The sequence below is a fragment of the Gossypium arboreum genome, chromosome 11 (genome assembly GCF_025698485.1).
Source record: "Gossypium arboreum isolate Shixiya-1 chromosome 11, ASM2569848v2, whole genome shotgun sequence".
Classification (NCBI taxonomy): Eukaryota; Viridiplantae; Streptophyta; class Magnoliopsida; order Malvales; family Malvaceae; genus Gossypium; species Gossypium arboreum.
In genome coordinates this window covers 85,890,384-85,907,213 of record NC_069080.1, presented here as the reverse complement: position 1 = coordinate 85,907,213, position 16,830 = coordinate 85,890,384, and the positions used below count along the sequence as shown (strand labels likewise).

Sequence of the window (16,830 nt, the reverse complement as noted above, 5' to 3'; positions counted from 1 at the left end):
ATCTGTGTACTAGTCGCTCCAAAATTCATAACTTGAGTTTTACAACTCGAAAATCAGTTTCGCAATTTTTCCATGAAACTAGACTCATATTTCCATCTACATATTTTTTCTAGAATTTTGGTCGAGCCAATTGGTACAGTTTATTAGTTAAAGTCTCCCTGTTGCAGGGATCGACTACACTGACCTTTGTGCATTACGAATTGGATATCTCCCTGTACAGGGCTTCAATACTGATACCGTTTGTTTCTATAGAAACTAGACTCAGAGAGGAATCTACACATATATGGAATGACTCCTAATTATCTCTGGTTAATTTACAATGATTTTCCAAAGTCGGAACAGAGGATCCAGAAACCGTTCTAGCCCTGTTTCACAAGAACTTTAATATCTGTTAACTTATAACTCATATGACCATTTCATTTCTTCTATATAAAAGTAGATTCATCAAGGTACATTTACATAATTTATTTACTATTTAATGCCATTCCTACTATTTTTAGTTATTTTTCAATCTCACGTTACTGCTGCTGCCAGCACCTGTCACTAAAGCAACTATGCCTATTTCATGATTTCCCTTTGATCTAACTAGTGATTCATCATACATGTCACAAATCATGATCATGACTAGCCATACCAGAGGCTAATCATTATCCAACATCTCCCTACTACACTATTGCCATAACATGCATTTTAACACCAAAATAATCAACCATGGCATAAGGCATGGAAATCGAATTACCAAGACTTGTGACTTAACATTGGAGAACTAAATCCAACCGAGCATTTATGCCATTTTCGCATGGCTAAAAGTTTACATACCAAAGTTCAACAAAGCATATTAGCCTATACATGCCAAAATGTTCTCCTAAACCGACTACACAAAAAATACCAAAAGTTGATAGCCGTGTGATGACTCCAATGACGATCACGAGCACGCAAAAAGGACGAGTCCGAGAAACCTAAAATGGCGACAAGCAAACACCGGGTGAGTATATAACTCAAGAAGCCATAAGCATTATATTGCCGTTCAGTAATAATATACCATAAAAGAAAATAATTAATGCGGATTAAAATACTCCATCCACACCCCAAACGGTACTATAATTCCTTAGGCATTTCGGTTTGGTCACATACCAAGCCCTACTTGATATTTCATACATTACGCCATATGACATTGCATGCATTTATTTTCGAGCATAATCACCACATAGATCAAGACTTACCAAACCAAAATTCCAAATATAAATAAAATGTCCATTCCTCATAAGCTCAAGGTGTTTACTCGCATCGCTGTCCATGATTGACTCGGTAAGGCCGCACATAGAACATGTACGTTTATTAGAGGATGTGCAATAAGCCCGCACACTTATCGCTAATAGTCGAACTCGCACACTTAGTGCTATATAATCAAACTTGCACACTTAGTGCTGTATAATTTGAACCCGCACACTTAGTGCCAATTTGTGATTATAAATGTTTACACCCGCACACTTAGTGCCAAACCGATCATTCAATACATCTCACCTCTTTTCTTTCAATTCAATATTTTATCACCACATACATACATGTTTATATATATATTCTACCATTCCATTCAGCATCATTACTTGGACATTCCGACCCTTTAAATTAGTACAAATAAGTGCTTAATGACTTACCTTATATCGGATGAAATGATTCCCAATCTACTACTCGATTATCTTTGCTTTGCCTTTGCTTGGTTCTCCTCTTTGATGTCTTGATCTAAAATGAATACATTTAGTAGTTTAATCTTCTTGCTGGATTTTTATGTGTATAACTTAATGGTTTTCACCCCATTTCACAACTATCTTTGTTCAAAATATCAAAATCTCAACCAACATTTGTTTAATGCTTCAAGGTCAATGCATGGTCACCATTAAGCTAATCTAGTCTCAAGTATTTTAATCCTAACATACAACATCATGAATCAACTCAACCTTATAAGCCAATATTACTCTTACAACCGATTGTAAGGAGTTAACAAAGAAAATATATTTTACAAACATATACACCCATATGGCCGATTTTACCAAATCAAATTTAACCTTACTTATCTCAAATTTTCATTTCATACTATCATCCCCATGACATAGCAAGGTTTTGAATCATGGACTAATTAGAACTAAAACTAGCAACTAAGAACATGCATGAATCTCATGGCACCATATTAAACATACCTTAATCTAGCTACAAGGATGGCCAACCTATTCCAAACCAACCATGAGCAAGGACCCTTTCTTCTCCTTGAGATTTTCGGCCAAAAGGATGGAAAAAAGATGAACAAAGCTTTTTTTTTTTTTTTCTCACTTGCACGGCAATGGGGAGGGAGGGAAAGCCTTCACACACATACTTTTTTTTTATTACTCATGCACCTTATTTTATTTATTTCAACATAAAACACTCACCCAACATGTTTCATGACATGTCTTGCCCATGCTTCCTTGTCATGGCCTACCACTAGCACTTGGGGGATTTTGACATGCAAGTCCTCCTTTTGACTACATGTACTATTAGGTCCTTATAGATTAGCCTATCATTTTCAAAAGTGACATACAAGTCCTACTAACTGAATTCACATGCAATCGACTAAACCGAAGCTTGAAATTTTTACACATTCGTAAATACATATTCTAGACAATAAATATTACGTTCAAACATTTCGGTGACTCGGTTTAGTGGTCCCAAACCACTTCCGGCTAGGGTCAATTTTGGGCTGTCACAACTCTCCCCACTTAAGGAATTTTCGTCCCCAAAAATCTTACCGTAAATAAACAGTTTGGGTAACGCTCTTTCATAGAATTCTCGGGTTCCCAAGTAGCTTCTTCCATCCGTGTTTGAGCCATAACACTTTTACTAACGGAACCCTTTTGTTTCGCAACTCCTTCACTTCACGAGCTAGGATACTGAATCGGTTCTTCTTCATAACTCATATCGGCTTGAATTTCAATCTCGGAGGGTTTATTACATGCGAAGGATCGGATCGGTAACGTCGAAGCATCGAAACATGGAAAACGTTGTGGATCCTTTCGAGTTCGGGGTAAAAGCAACCTATACGCCATCGGGCGACTCGTTCGGAGATCTCATATGGCCCAATGAATCTCGGACTCAATTTGCCCTTACGGCCAAATCGAGTATCTTTTCCGGGTGATACCTTAAGAAACACTTTGTCTCCCACGATACTCAATATCTCTTCGTTTTAAATCCGCGTCGACTTGACGATTGAAGCGACCTTCAAACTTTCACGAATTACTCGAACTTTTTGCTCAAAGATCTCTAATCAAATCCACCGAAAATTTTTCTTTCACCGAGCTCGGTCCAAAACAATGGTGTACGGCATTTACGACCATACAAAGCCTCGTAAGGCGCCATCTTAATGCTTGACTGAAAACTATTGTTGTGCGAATTCAATCAAGGGTAAATACCGTTCCCATGAACCATTAAACTCGAGGATGCAACATCTCAACATATCCTCAAGTATCTGAATTATCCGCTCGGATTGACCATCGGTTTGGGGATGAAAAGCGGTGCTAAAATGCACTTGGTACCCAAAGCTTCTTGCAATTTCTTCCAAAATCGTGAGGTGAATCTCGGATCTCATCGACACAATAGAAATCGGTACCCGTGTAATCTCACAATCGAGAAACATACAATTCAGCTAGCTTATCCAATGAAAAATCCGTGCGTCACGGGGATAAAGTGAGCCGACTTAGTCAATCTATCAACGACGACCCAAATTGCATCTTTCTTGCTTGCCGACACTGGCAAGCCAGATACAAAATCCATCGTGACTCGTTCCCATTTCCATTCAAGTATCATGATTGGCTGAAGCAAACCCGTGGGCACTTGATGTTCCGCCTTTACTTGCTGACATACTAAGCACTTCGAAATAAAGTTGGAAATGTCTCGTTTCATACTATGCCACCAAAACTGGTGTCTCAGGTCGTTGTACATTTTCGTACTCCCCGGGTGGATTGACATTCGACTACTGTGAGCCTCGTTCAAAATCATCGAAACAAGTTCTGAATTCCTTGGAATACATAATCGACCCTTGAACATCAAGCAATCATGGTCGTCAATCTGAAATTCCAATTCCTTGTTCGGAACACACTCATCCCGTTTTGCAACCAACTCATCGTCGACTTTCTGAGCTTCACGAATTTGACGTATCAATAATGGTTTGGCTTTCAATTCAGCTACTAACACATTGTCGGGTAGAACAGACAAGTGTACATTCATCGCTCGCAACGCAAATAGTGATTTACGACTTAAGGCATCCGCAACCACATTAGCCTTTCTCGGGTGATAGTCAGTGACCAACTCATAATCCTTTAACAGCTCGAGCCAACGTCTTTGTCGCAGATTTAAGTCTCTTTGAGTCATCAAATATTTGAGACTTTTGTGATCCGAATACACATGGCACTTCTCACCAAATAAGTAATGTCGCCATATCTTTAAGGCGAATACGATGGCAGCCAATTCGAGATCATGGGTCGGATAATTTTTCTCATGTGGCTTTAATTGTCTCGACGCATAGGCCACAACTCGCCCTTCTTGCATCAATACGCAACCCAACCCAAGTAGGGATGCGTCACTATAAATGACAAACTCTTTGCCCGATTCGGGTTGCACTAGAATTGGGGCTTCAGTCAAATAAGCTTTCAGTTGATCGAAACTTTTCGACATTTCTCCGTCCATTCGAACTTAACATCCTTTTGGAGTAGCCGTCATTGGCGTGGCTATCGTCGAGAAACCTTTACAAATCGTCGGTAATAACCGCAAGCCCCAAAAAGCTCCTAACTTCGGTAACATTCCTTGGTGGTTTCCAATCGACTATGGTCGAAATTTTGTTTGGGTCCACCACGACACCGATCACGGACACCACGTGCCCCAAAAAGCTAACCTCTTTCAACCAAAATTCACATTTATTGAACTTTGCGTATAATCGCTTATCTCGTAAGATTTGCAACACTAGCCTCGGTGTTCAAGATGTTCAGTTTCATCTCTCGAATAGACCAAAATGTCATCGATAAATACAACTACGAACCGATCCAAGTATGGCCTGAAAATTCTATTCATTAAATCCATAAACACCGCAGGGGCATTAGTGAGCCCAAACGGCATCACCAAGAATTCGTAGTGATCGTACCTCGTTCTAAAAGCGGTTTTGGGTATGTCCGATTCTCGGACCCTCAACTGATAGTACCCCGACCTCAAATCTATCTTTGAAAACACCGAGGCTCCCTTTAATTGATCAAACAAATCGTCAATTCGTGGCAACGGATATTTATTCTTTATCGTCACTTTATTGAGTTGACGATAGTCGATGCACAACCTCATGCTTCCGTCCTTCTTTTTCACAAACAATACTGGTGCGCCCCATGGAGAAAAACTCGGTCGAGCGAAACCTCTATCCGTCAATTCTTGCAATTGGACCTTCAATTCCTTTAACTCCGTTAATGCCATACGATCACGGAGCTATTGAGATCGGCGTAGTACCGGTACAACCGATGTCGAATTCCACTTCTCGAACCGTGGCAATCCGGTAACTCCTCCGAAAAACATCTGAATACTCACAAACCACTGTACCGATTCGAGTTTCTTTTCCGTCTCTTTACTTTCAAACACATACGCAAGGTATGTTTCACACCCTTTTTCACATATCTCCGAGCGGTCATAGAAGATATTATAGTGGCACTCCTTTTAAATCAAGAGACTCGACTCGGACTACCTCATTATTTGCACTCCTCAAATTAATGGTTTTCCTTTGCGATCCACCAACGCATCATGTACTGTCACCAATCCATACCAAGAATAACATCGAATTCATCAAATGGTAGAAGCATCGATCGGTAGGAAAACAGATTCTCGAATTATTAGGGGCATCTCTTGCACACTTTATCAACGAGTACGTATTGACCCAAAGGGTTTGACACTCGAATTACGAACTCGAGAGACTCAACAGTAGAGTCTTCTTGGATGCTAAAGTTTCACATACATATGAATGAGTAGAGCCGGGGTCAATCAATGCAATCACACTAGTATCAAAGAGAGTAAAAGTACCAAAGGATAACGTCGGGAGGATGCCTCCTCTCGCTGCGGATGGCATATGCTCTAGCAGAGCACGGGTCTCGGATCGAACAGTAGTGTCGGTGGCTCCTCTCGATTACCACCCCTACCTCCCGAAATCCTCGGGGTCTACCTCTAGTCGTCGCCCCACTCGATCTTGCACCTTGCATCTTATTCTTCTCATCTAGCTCGTGCAATCTCTAATGAAGTGGTCCTTGAACCACATCCGTAATGAGCCGGTTAGCAGACTTACCCCAACATTCACCTAGGTGTCGTCTTCCACATTGGGGCATTCGGTCTCTCTTGACGATTATTGCCCACACTAGCCACCGAAGTAGCTCGGGAGTCCGTCGATGGTCGTGCTCTAATGGAAATTCCCGCAGTCGTCCTCGATTTATTAGTGTCCTCCCTGAACTTCTTTACAATCGAGAACGGAGCTTTACCCATCGATCTCTTACGATAGTCTTTAGCTTCAAATTCAGCCTTCTTCTTCTCCTTTCCAAGTTCTTCCGCCTTGCAGGCTCGTTCGACCAGCGTCACGAACTCCTTTATCTCCAAAATACCCACTAGTAGTTTTAAATCTTCATTCAATCCTTCTTCAAATCTTTTGCACATAGCAACCTCATCGGCCACACACTCCCGAGCATACCGACTAAGTCTTACGAACTCATGTTCAGATTCAGTAATCTTGTCATACGGCCTTGCTTGAGTTCCAAGAATTCCTTACGCTTTTGATCGATGAACCGTTGACTAATATACTTCTTTCAAATTCGTTTGAAAGAAATCCCAAGTAACTCGCTTCGTTTGGGACTATGGAGATCAAAGTCCTCCACCAATAGTAAGTGAGTCTCGCAACAAGGATATAGCACACTTTAGACATTCATCGGTGTGCATGATAGTTCATCAAACACCGAATGGTGTTATCAAGCGTAACTTCGGCTCTTTCGGCATCATCAAGAACTATGGCCTTAAACTCCTCAGCCCCGCGCTTTCTAATCAAGTCTACAGGTGGCTTACTCGGCCTCATAGGATCGATGGCGATGGCATTACAGCCCTTGGGGTGGATTATTTAAATTCGGGAATTGTTGGACAGCCGGATTGGTTCGGGCGTATGCTACCCACTCATTCATCATGGTAAAGAAGGCTTGTTTTGCCTCCTCACCTTGATTATTCGCAGATGACCGAGGTTCAACAGCGGCGTCCCTTGTGCAGGAGCAGCCGCTACACTTTCAACGCCATCCGCCAAGGTTCTCTCTACACCGGATCCATTTACTAATCAAAACAAAAATTTTAACCGTCAGAAGTCATCACACATTTAAACATTAACATTAAGGCATGTATAGCTAGACTCATACACGCTATGGTAGTCTCTGATACCAATAAAAATGTAACACCCCGAACCCGAGACCGTCGCCGGAGTCGAACACGAGGTGTTAACAGACTTCAACCCACTTATTGAGAGTTTCCAGACAAGCTGCCAATCTGTGTACTAGTCGCTCCAAAATTCATAACTTGAGTTTTACAACTCGAAAATAAGTTTCGTAATTTTTCCATGAAACTAGACTCATATTTCCATCTACATATTTTTTTCTAGAATTTTTGGTCGAGCAAATTGGTACAGTTTATTAGTTAAAGTCTCCCCTGTTGCAGGGATCGACTACACTGACCTTTGTGCATTACGAATTGGATATCTCCCTATACAGGGCTTCAATACTGATGTCGTTTGTTTCTATAGAAACTAGACTCATAGAGGAATCTACACATATATGGAATGACTCCTAATTATCTCTGGTTAATTTAAAATGATTTTCCAAAGTCGGGACAGGGGATCCAGAAACCGTTCTGGCCCTGTTTCACAAGAACTTTAATATCTGTTAACTTATAACTCATATGACCATTTCGTTTCTTCTATATAAAAGTAGATTCATCAAGGTACATTTACATAATTTATTTACTATTTAATACCATTCCTAATATTTTTAGTTATTTTTCAATCTCACGTTACTGCTGCTGCCAGCACCTGTCACTAAAGCAACTATGCCTATTTCATGATTTCCCTTTGATCTAACTAGTGATTCATCATACATGTCACAAATCATGATCATGACTAGCCATACCAGAGGCTAATCATTATCCAACATCTCCCTACTACACTATTGCCATAACATGCATTTTAACACCAAAATAATCAACCATGGCATAAGGCATGGAAATCGAATTACCAAGACTTGTGACTTAACATTGGAGAACTAAATCCAACCGAGCATTTATGCCATTTTCGCATGGCTAAAAGTTTACATACCAAAGTTCAACAAAGCATATTAGCCTATACATGCCAAAATGTTCTCCTAAACCGACTACACAAAAAAATACCAAAAGTTGATAGCCGGTGTGATGACTCCAATGACGATCACGAGCACGCAAAAAGGACGAGTCCGAGAAACCTAAAATGGCGACAAGCAAACACCGGGTGAGTATATAACTCAGTAAGCCATAAGCATTATATTGCCGTTCAGTAATAATATACCATAAAAGAAAATAATTAATGCGGGATTAAAATCCTCCATCCACACCCCAAACGGTACTATAATTCCTTAGGCATTTCGGTTTGGTCACATACCAAGCCCTACTTGATATTTCATACATTACGCCATATGACATTGCATGCATTTATTTTCGAGCATAATCACCACATAGATCAAGACTTACCAAACCAAAATTCCAAATATAAATAAAATGTCCATTCCTCATGAGCTCAAGGTGTTTACTCGCATCATTGTCCATGATTGACTCGGTAAGGCCGCACATAGAACATGTACGTTTATTAGAGGATGTGCAATAAGCCCGCACACTTATCGCTAATAGTCGAACTCGCACACTTAGTGCTAAATAATCAAACTTGCACACTTAGTGCTGTATAATTTGAACCCGCACACTTAGTGCCAATTTGTGATTATAAATGTTTACACCCGCACACTTAGTGCCGAAACCGATCATTCAATACATCTCACCTCTTTTCTTTCAATTCAATATTTTTATCACCACATACATACATGTTTATATATATATTCTACCATTCCATTCAGCATCATTACTTGGACATTCCGACCCTTTAAATTAGTACAAATAAGTGCTTAATGACTTACCTTATATCGGATGAAATGATTCCCAATCTACTACTCGATTATCTTTGCTTTGCCTTTGCTTGGTTCTCCTCTTTGATGTCTTGATCTAAAATGAATACATTTAGTAGTTTAATCTTCTTGCTGGATTTTTATGTGTATAACTTAATGGTTTTCACCCCATTTCACAACTATCTTTGTTCAAAATATCAAAATCTCAACCAACATTTGTTTAATGCTTCAAGGCCAATGCATGGTCACCATTAAGCTAATCTAGTCTCAAGTATTTTAATCCTAACATACAACATCATGAATCAACTCAACCTTATAAGCCAATATTACTCCTACAACCGATTGTAAGGAGTTAACAAAGAAAATATATTTTTACAAACATATACACCCATATGGCCGATTTTACCAAATCAAATTTAACCTTACTTATCTCAAATTTTCATTTCATACTATCATCCCCATGACATAGCAAGGTTTTGAATCATGGACTAATTAGAACTAAAACTAGCAACTAAGAACATGCATGAATCTCATGGCACCATATTAAACATACCTTAATCTAGCTACAAGGATGGCCAACCTATTCCAAACCAACCATGAGCAAGGACCCTTTCTTCTCCCTTGAGATTTTCGCCAAAAGGATGGAAAAAAGATGAACAAAGCTTTTTTTTTTTTTGTTTTTCTTTCTCACTTGCACGGCAATGGGGAGGGAAGGGGAAAGCCTTCACACACACACTTTTTTTTTATTACTCATGCACCTTATTTTATTTATTTCAACATAAAACACTCACCCAACATGTTTCATGACATGTCTTGCCCATGCTTCCTTGTCATGGCCGCCACTAGCACTTGGGGGATTTTGACATGCAAGTCCTCCTTTTGACTACATGTACTATTAGGTCCTTATAGATTAGCCTATCATTTTTCAAAAGTGACATACAAGTCCTACTAACTGAATTCACATGCAATCGACTAAACCGAAGCTTGAAATTTTTACACATTCGTAAATACATATTCTAGACAATAAATATTACGTTCAAATATTTCGGTGACTCGGTTTAGTGGTCCCGAAACCACTTCCCGACTAGGGTCAATTTTGGGCTGTCACAAGGCAAACCGGCGTATTACACCTTTAGCGGTGACTCTCATAAGGCGTACTCTTCGTTTTTCATACTCTTTCTTCAGTTGAAATATACCCGAAACTGAAATCCTGAGATATTTCTATGGGCAGATACTTTATGTCCAACCTTAGTTCACCAGGAGTCTATAAAATGGCGGACTATGTTACCATAGTACACTAAAATAGGTAATCTTCACATCTATTCGTCTTCCTCTTGGATCCACCAATTTTGGGATGTGACACAATGAGAAAATATCATTTACTTATATCTTGGGCTATGAATTTCACTATTGTGATTGATGCTACATACTACAGAAATTGTATACACAACGCACCAACTTTCGGTTGAACTCAGGCTTTTACTTACATTAAAGTATATGAGTCATGCATACATAGTCCATCATCCACTCCAGATTAAGGTATGCCACACTTTGCATGTTACAAGTGAATAAATCCATAAATAGATTTAGGATCTATTCTTCTTAGGTTTAGTCCGATGTACTGTCAATCACAGTTATGTCTCTATCTTTTGCGAGTCATCCACTCCGATGCCCAGGACAATGCATCTCCCTAATTGGACTTGATAGACAACATATTAGACTTTCAATTAGTTTGCTCATTTTTTATTAGACTAAGAACATGTTTAGGTTCGTCTACTAATATAAGTTGTCTTTCCATATTACGATCCAACCATGTAATACCGCTTATAATTAGTTTAAACATTAAACAACCAGTGAGTCAATATTCATTTTGCTTGCAAAAACCATATGAGAACATTATTCAAATTATATTAATGTAATCCATGAATTATTTTATTAACCAATCAGTTCGAAAAAATTACATGTTTACAAACGAATATACTACACTTAGGGCACCAAATTCAACAGGTTTTACCTCGGCTGCACCCTACAGTAAGTATATCATATGGGTTTCACTAAGGAGATTTCTTTTAAAAGGACAACTACTCATTATGTTAGTCGTTGTGATTAACCTATGATGACTGATATGTAGTAAATATTTATGATAGGTGTTGAATTTATGGTTATGCACTTAAGATTATTCTAGTTAAGTAACATCCCACGAAACTTTACTTAAGTTAGAATAATAGTCAAACGTGAAATGATTATTAATATATTTGAATGCTTAGGTTGTTTTAAAATTAAAAAGAAAAGTTATTTTTCATGAAATCTCCATAATTAGTTAGTATTTTTTTATAGATTTAAAAGAAGTTGGAAAAATTTTATATTTTTTTTAAAATTTGAAAATTTAACTATTTTTTAATTTATAATATTTTTAATTTTTAAATATCTTCTTAGTGATTTTTAGTTGACAATTTTTATTAAATTATTAAAATTTATAAGTTATATGGTATCATTTACGGAAAATTGTAAAAAATTCTTTAATAGAATTTTGCATTTTAAAATATGGAATTTTATAATTTTTAATTTAAAATTATTTTTCAAAATTACGCTTTTTTAGAAGGATCAATTTTCTCATTTTAAAATTGAAAAAGACCTAAGTGTTATTTACAATTTTTAAATTTATATATGAAAAAAATTGAATTTGAATTTAAATTTCAAAATTTTCAAATTTAAATTCATGTTTTTTTATAAATTTTTTTGTTTGGAACAATAAAATGCTTCAAATTCAATATTATGATTTTATACTTGGATTCGAATAAAAATTTATCATATTTTAAGCTCAACTTCCAATAATTAAAACTCGATAAAACACTAAAAAAATAAACGATGAATAGAGAAATGTGAAATTCTACATAAAACAAATTATTTAAAAGATATATAAATATGTGTTACCTTTAATTCAATTATAACACAAAAAAAAAAAACTAAGACAGTCAATACAAATAAAACAATTCCTGGATTGAATGGTAATTTTAATATGTTTCTCTAAGATATATACACAACTCAGGTTGATTATCATGTACAATTAAAAAATAACAAGGGAAAATTTGACCTCGAAATAATTTTTTTAAAATCGGAATTTCAAATTTTAGAATTATGATACCTAAAATTGATGTTAAATATGTCAATCTAAATTCAAATATTTTATTTGATACAACAAACGAATATGGATTTGCCAGTTTTGTTTTCCTCTAAGATTGCAAGCAGGCAAACATATATCAATAACATTAATAATGAGATCAAAAACCTAGCTTCCATATACTTTGGGAAACTAGATTCGATATTATTCAAAGCCATGAATAGCAACCAAATTTAAAAAAAAAAAAATTAAGAATATTCACTGTTTTTTAGTTCAAGCATTAACAATAAACACAAACAAAACAAAACTAGTTATTCGCATGGAAAATATGTGAGAAACCAAAAAAGTTAAGAAGCAAGATGATCAACAATGCCTAATACCACATCACAAATATGCTTCAAACCATCTTCTCTACGTGCAATTTGTTGCGGGTAGACCAATCTCGGGTACCTTCTAAACGCGTTATGGCAAGCATTTGGATAGTCCGCAGCTGCCATTATATGCATGTAGACATAATCATATAACTCCGAGTCGAAATCTTGAACGGAAGCTTGAAGAGCATCGGCGGCGTGGGCATACTTGTCAGAGCATTCTTTCAATACTTTCCTCATGATTGTGTCATTTTTGGTAGTAAGTAATTGGGATGATAAGAGGGTCGATGTGGCCGTCGCATTAGCCATTCCGACTCCCACCATGATCATAGCCAAGCCCTTTGTGTCCGAATTGGCGCTAGTCGGATCGGATTTGAGGGAGGAGACACAAAGGTCATAGTACTTGGTGGTTTTGCAAGTTTTTTGGATCAAACCAGCATCTCCATTCACTAAGGTTAATGCTAGGGAGATAATGATACTGAAAATGAAAAAATAAGGGCCCATTTGATATCCAGGGAGAGTTGAGGAAGAGGGTGAATTTTATTTTAATGAAGCAAAGAGCAGGAGATATGGGATGGTTCAATGAATTGATAGGGCGGAGGCTTTGTTTGGCAGCGGGCCAACTGCCAAAAATTTGGGGTCACGGGATCCATATAATCAGCCTCCTCGACCATCTCCATTTCCAATGTAATTTGTATCGAGTTTTCTGTACTAAGAAGCCGCATCACGTCTCAAAGAATCTGGACCCACCAATAATTGCACCTTTGCAAGGATTCCAAGCTGCTCCAAAATAGATTTAATAATTCCTTTATTACTTTATTTATGCATTTTAATTATACTTAACAGATTATAAAATATTTTTGTCTTGTTTTAATTACTATAATTAGTATAAATTATATTATATTATTCAAATTGTTCAACATAATTAAAATATATTAATTTCTTTAACAATTCAAATATTGTAATAAAAAACTTTTAAACATAATTAAAGCATTTTTACCATGTTGAGATTACAATATAATTTTTATATAATTAATACAAAACGAATTTATTCAAAATAATAAATAATGAACATAAATAACATATATAGATTATTTTGATTATTCAAAGATAATTCTAATCATTATTAAAGAATTTGCTCGAATTATAAAAAATAATATATTATAAATTAAACTATTCGCTATTCATTTTTTTCTTTTCTTAATAGTGAATAAATTACCCATAATAATTCATAATATAATTAATATAATTATAATATATTGGAATAGGTTATATAAGTATATTATTCGCAAAATTTTATTCATGAAATACAAACTTACCTATTTTATAAATAATTAAAATTTATTATTTACAACTAAAGTAATATAATTTTTTATCCTTTTTGGTTAACAAAACTTAATAATTTAAATATAAATTAATTCAATATAAATTTAAGTTATATATTTGTATATAATTTCATTTAATAAAAGTTTAATAAATTTTTTAATTGAATCAAATTATTGTTTATAAATATGGTAATTTTTATAAATTTATTCAACCAAATATTTAGTGCAATTGTTTTTTTTTTATAAAAGTGATAAAACTTATAAAAATAAAAATATTTAAATGGCAAACTCAACAATCTAAGAAATAATAATGGTTCAAAAGTTTTTCTAAAATTATACTTATAATATTATAGATTTTAACTAAAATATGGGTAAACTACACATGTCATTCAACTCTGCTTGTATATTTTTTCATTCGTTATAAAAAATTATAATATGAACAGTCAAATTAATTGTGTTTGCCTTATTTTGGTTCAGTTATGTTAACAGGAGTTAATTTTGTAATTGGGAGATGATGCACCAGTTTTAAAATTTACATAATAATAAATTTTTCTACATATGTATCATTCTTTCTTTCTTATTCTCCCTATATCTTCCTTTTCCACTGAAATTTTCCTTTGTTTTTACTCACCCAAACCTCGTTGCCGTCGTCATTACCAGCACCGTGTCAGTGCCTTTTCCTGCGATCAATGGCATTAACAACTAATTTTAACTATTTCCTGAAAGAAAATGCTTTCAAAATTTAAACGTTTTCATATCTCTACTTTATAAAGCTCCAAGCCAGTCCCTTCCTTTCATTATGCTCTCACTACTCTACTTTATATATATATATATATATATATATAATTTACTGACCCAAGTAAACCCGGGTTTTAACTTGCTTTGGAGTCTCCTTTTGCATTGATTTATTCTTGGGTGAAATACTTCCTCTTGTTCTTATTTTTATTGGTATAATAATAAATTTAATCTTTAATTTTATACATTTTATCAATTTAGTTCAGATCTAATAAGTTTAACTTTAAAATTTATACCTTTTTTTTAATTTAGTCTCAATTCTAAAATTCAAAAACATAATTATAAAAATTCAAAAACATATTCTTATAAAATAAAAATATATAAAAATCAATAAATACATAAATTTTCAAAAAATAAAAATTATAATTATTTACAATAAAAAAATACATATAAATAACACATGAGTAAACTACAAAATAGTCACTTTTGTTTGCCTTAGATTACATTTTAATCACTTATGTTTAAAATATTACGTTTTAGTCACTTGTGTTATCAGTTTGTTACGAGGTTATTTGTAGCCTCCCTAACCCGGCCTATATGTTATGGCTAGATTGAGAAGGCTACATTAGCCATGGAAATGGCTAAGCTAACTTATGTTACTTTTGAAGACTTTAAATAAACTCATTTTAGAGAAAAAATGTATTTGCACTTTGAGTTAGTTTAAAAGAGTTAATTTATTAGATAATCTATACTTAAGACTCATTTTATTATTGATAGTGTTGTTTTAGAAAAACCATTTGCTTGTCACTCTTCTTTGTAAAAACTCGATGTTAAACTGATGCAGCAGAAAAACCATTTTACAAGTCATTTTGGAAACATAGTTTCCTTATCGATTTGTTTTTCAAAAACGATTCCTTTGCAATGCAGCAGAAATTAGGGAACAATGTCAAATTTTACTTAAGCCCAATATCATGCATTTTTCGGTTATTATGCTTGAATAATCCGTACATGCAAAATCCCCAAAAGAAAAGTTACCAAGCCACAGACCAGAAATAATTAAAAATTACAAACCAAAATCAATAAAGACCTAATAATACTTATTAAGAATAGTCCGAGGTCTAAGGTGATTTCCCGTATTCCGAGTTCGGTCCTAATTTCAAGATTTACTTGAAAAGTTAAACATTATTGGGGGTGAGCTTATGAAAGCTCAGTGTGAGTGGAACAGTTATTTAAATAGACAAAAATATCAAATACAATGAAACATATTAGCTTTAACAGAAGAACATAGAACCATCATTGGAATTTCATATAATTACATACCCATTATCAAATTAATGTCCAATGGTGTGTGAGCATGGGTCATCAGTCATTCAAGTTAAAATCATTAGTTTTGATACCATTCAATACAACACAATACAATACGTAGCATAAATCAATAACATTCGAATATGTCGTGAGCATGATGCAATGCAAAAAGGTTCCTACCCATACTATCTGCTACACACCACGAATTCCCCATAACCTGTCTGTCAAACTCCAAAAAATGTGAGCATAGCTTGATGTGGTAAGACCACCTATTAATTAATAATGCAAAAAATATGCCAGATATCAAATAGTGCGATACAATTGCCAATAATATATAATATGCAATAAAATCGTCAATCCCCTCGGTACTCTAGGTGCAGTGCACTAACTAAATATAAATGCAGACTTAATATACCGCCAGTACTCCACAGACCTCCTCTGTCAACACAAGATATCCCACCCCAATGCAAATGCAATATGTTACACAAACTCATACATAATCATATCTGTAACAGCCCATTTTCAGTGGTGTCGAAAATAGTGGTTTCAAAACCACGATTTCAAAAAGAGAATAAATATTTTAATATTTATTTAAAGTCTACAGGATTATATTATTTTAATATTTATTTAAAGTCTATAGGATTATATTAGGGTCGTATTAAAGTTTCGTTAAGAAATTTTGAAGTTTAAATGGTTAATTAGGTAAAAAGGACTAAATAGTAAAGGTTGCACAAGTGGGTTTCTATTAGTTA

General features: G+C 35.2%; 1 protein-coding gene across 1 annotated transcript; it reads right to left on the bottom strand.

Moving 5' to 3' along the window:
- Positions 1 to 12,574: 12,574 nt before the first annotated feature.
- Positions 12,575 to 13,396, bottom strand: LOC108472541 (cell wall / vacuolar inhibitor of fructosidase 2). Its single transcript, XM_017774080.2, has one exon. The coding sequence runs from the start codon at positions 13,215 to 13,217 to the stop codon at positions 12,690 to 12,692; it is 528 nt and encodes a 175-aa protein (XP_017629569.1). The 5' UTR covers positions 13,218 to 13,396; the 3' UTR covers positions 12,575 to 12,689.
- Positions 13,397 to 16,830: the final 3,434 nt, after the last annotated feature.

Excerpts from the sequence above, each read along its gene's own strand:
- LOC108472541 (XM_017774080.2), bottom strand. The coding sequence starts at position 13,217 with ATGGGCCCTTATTTTTTCATTTTCAGTATCATTATCTCCCTAGCATTA.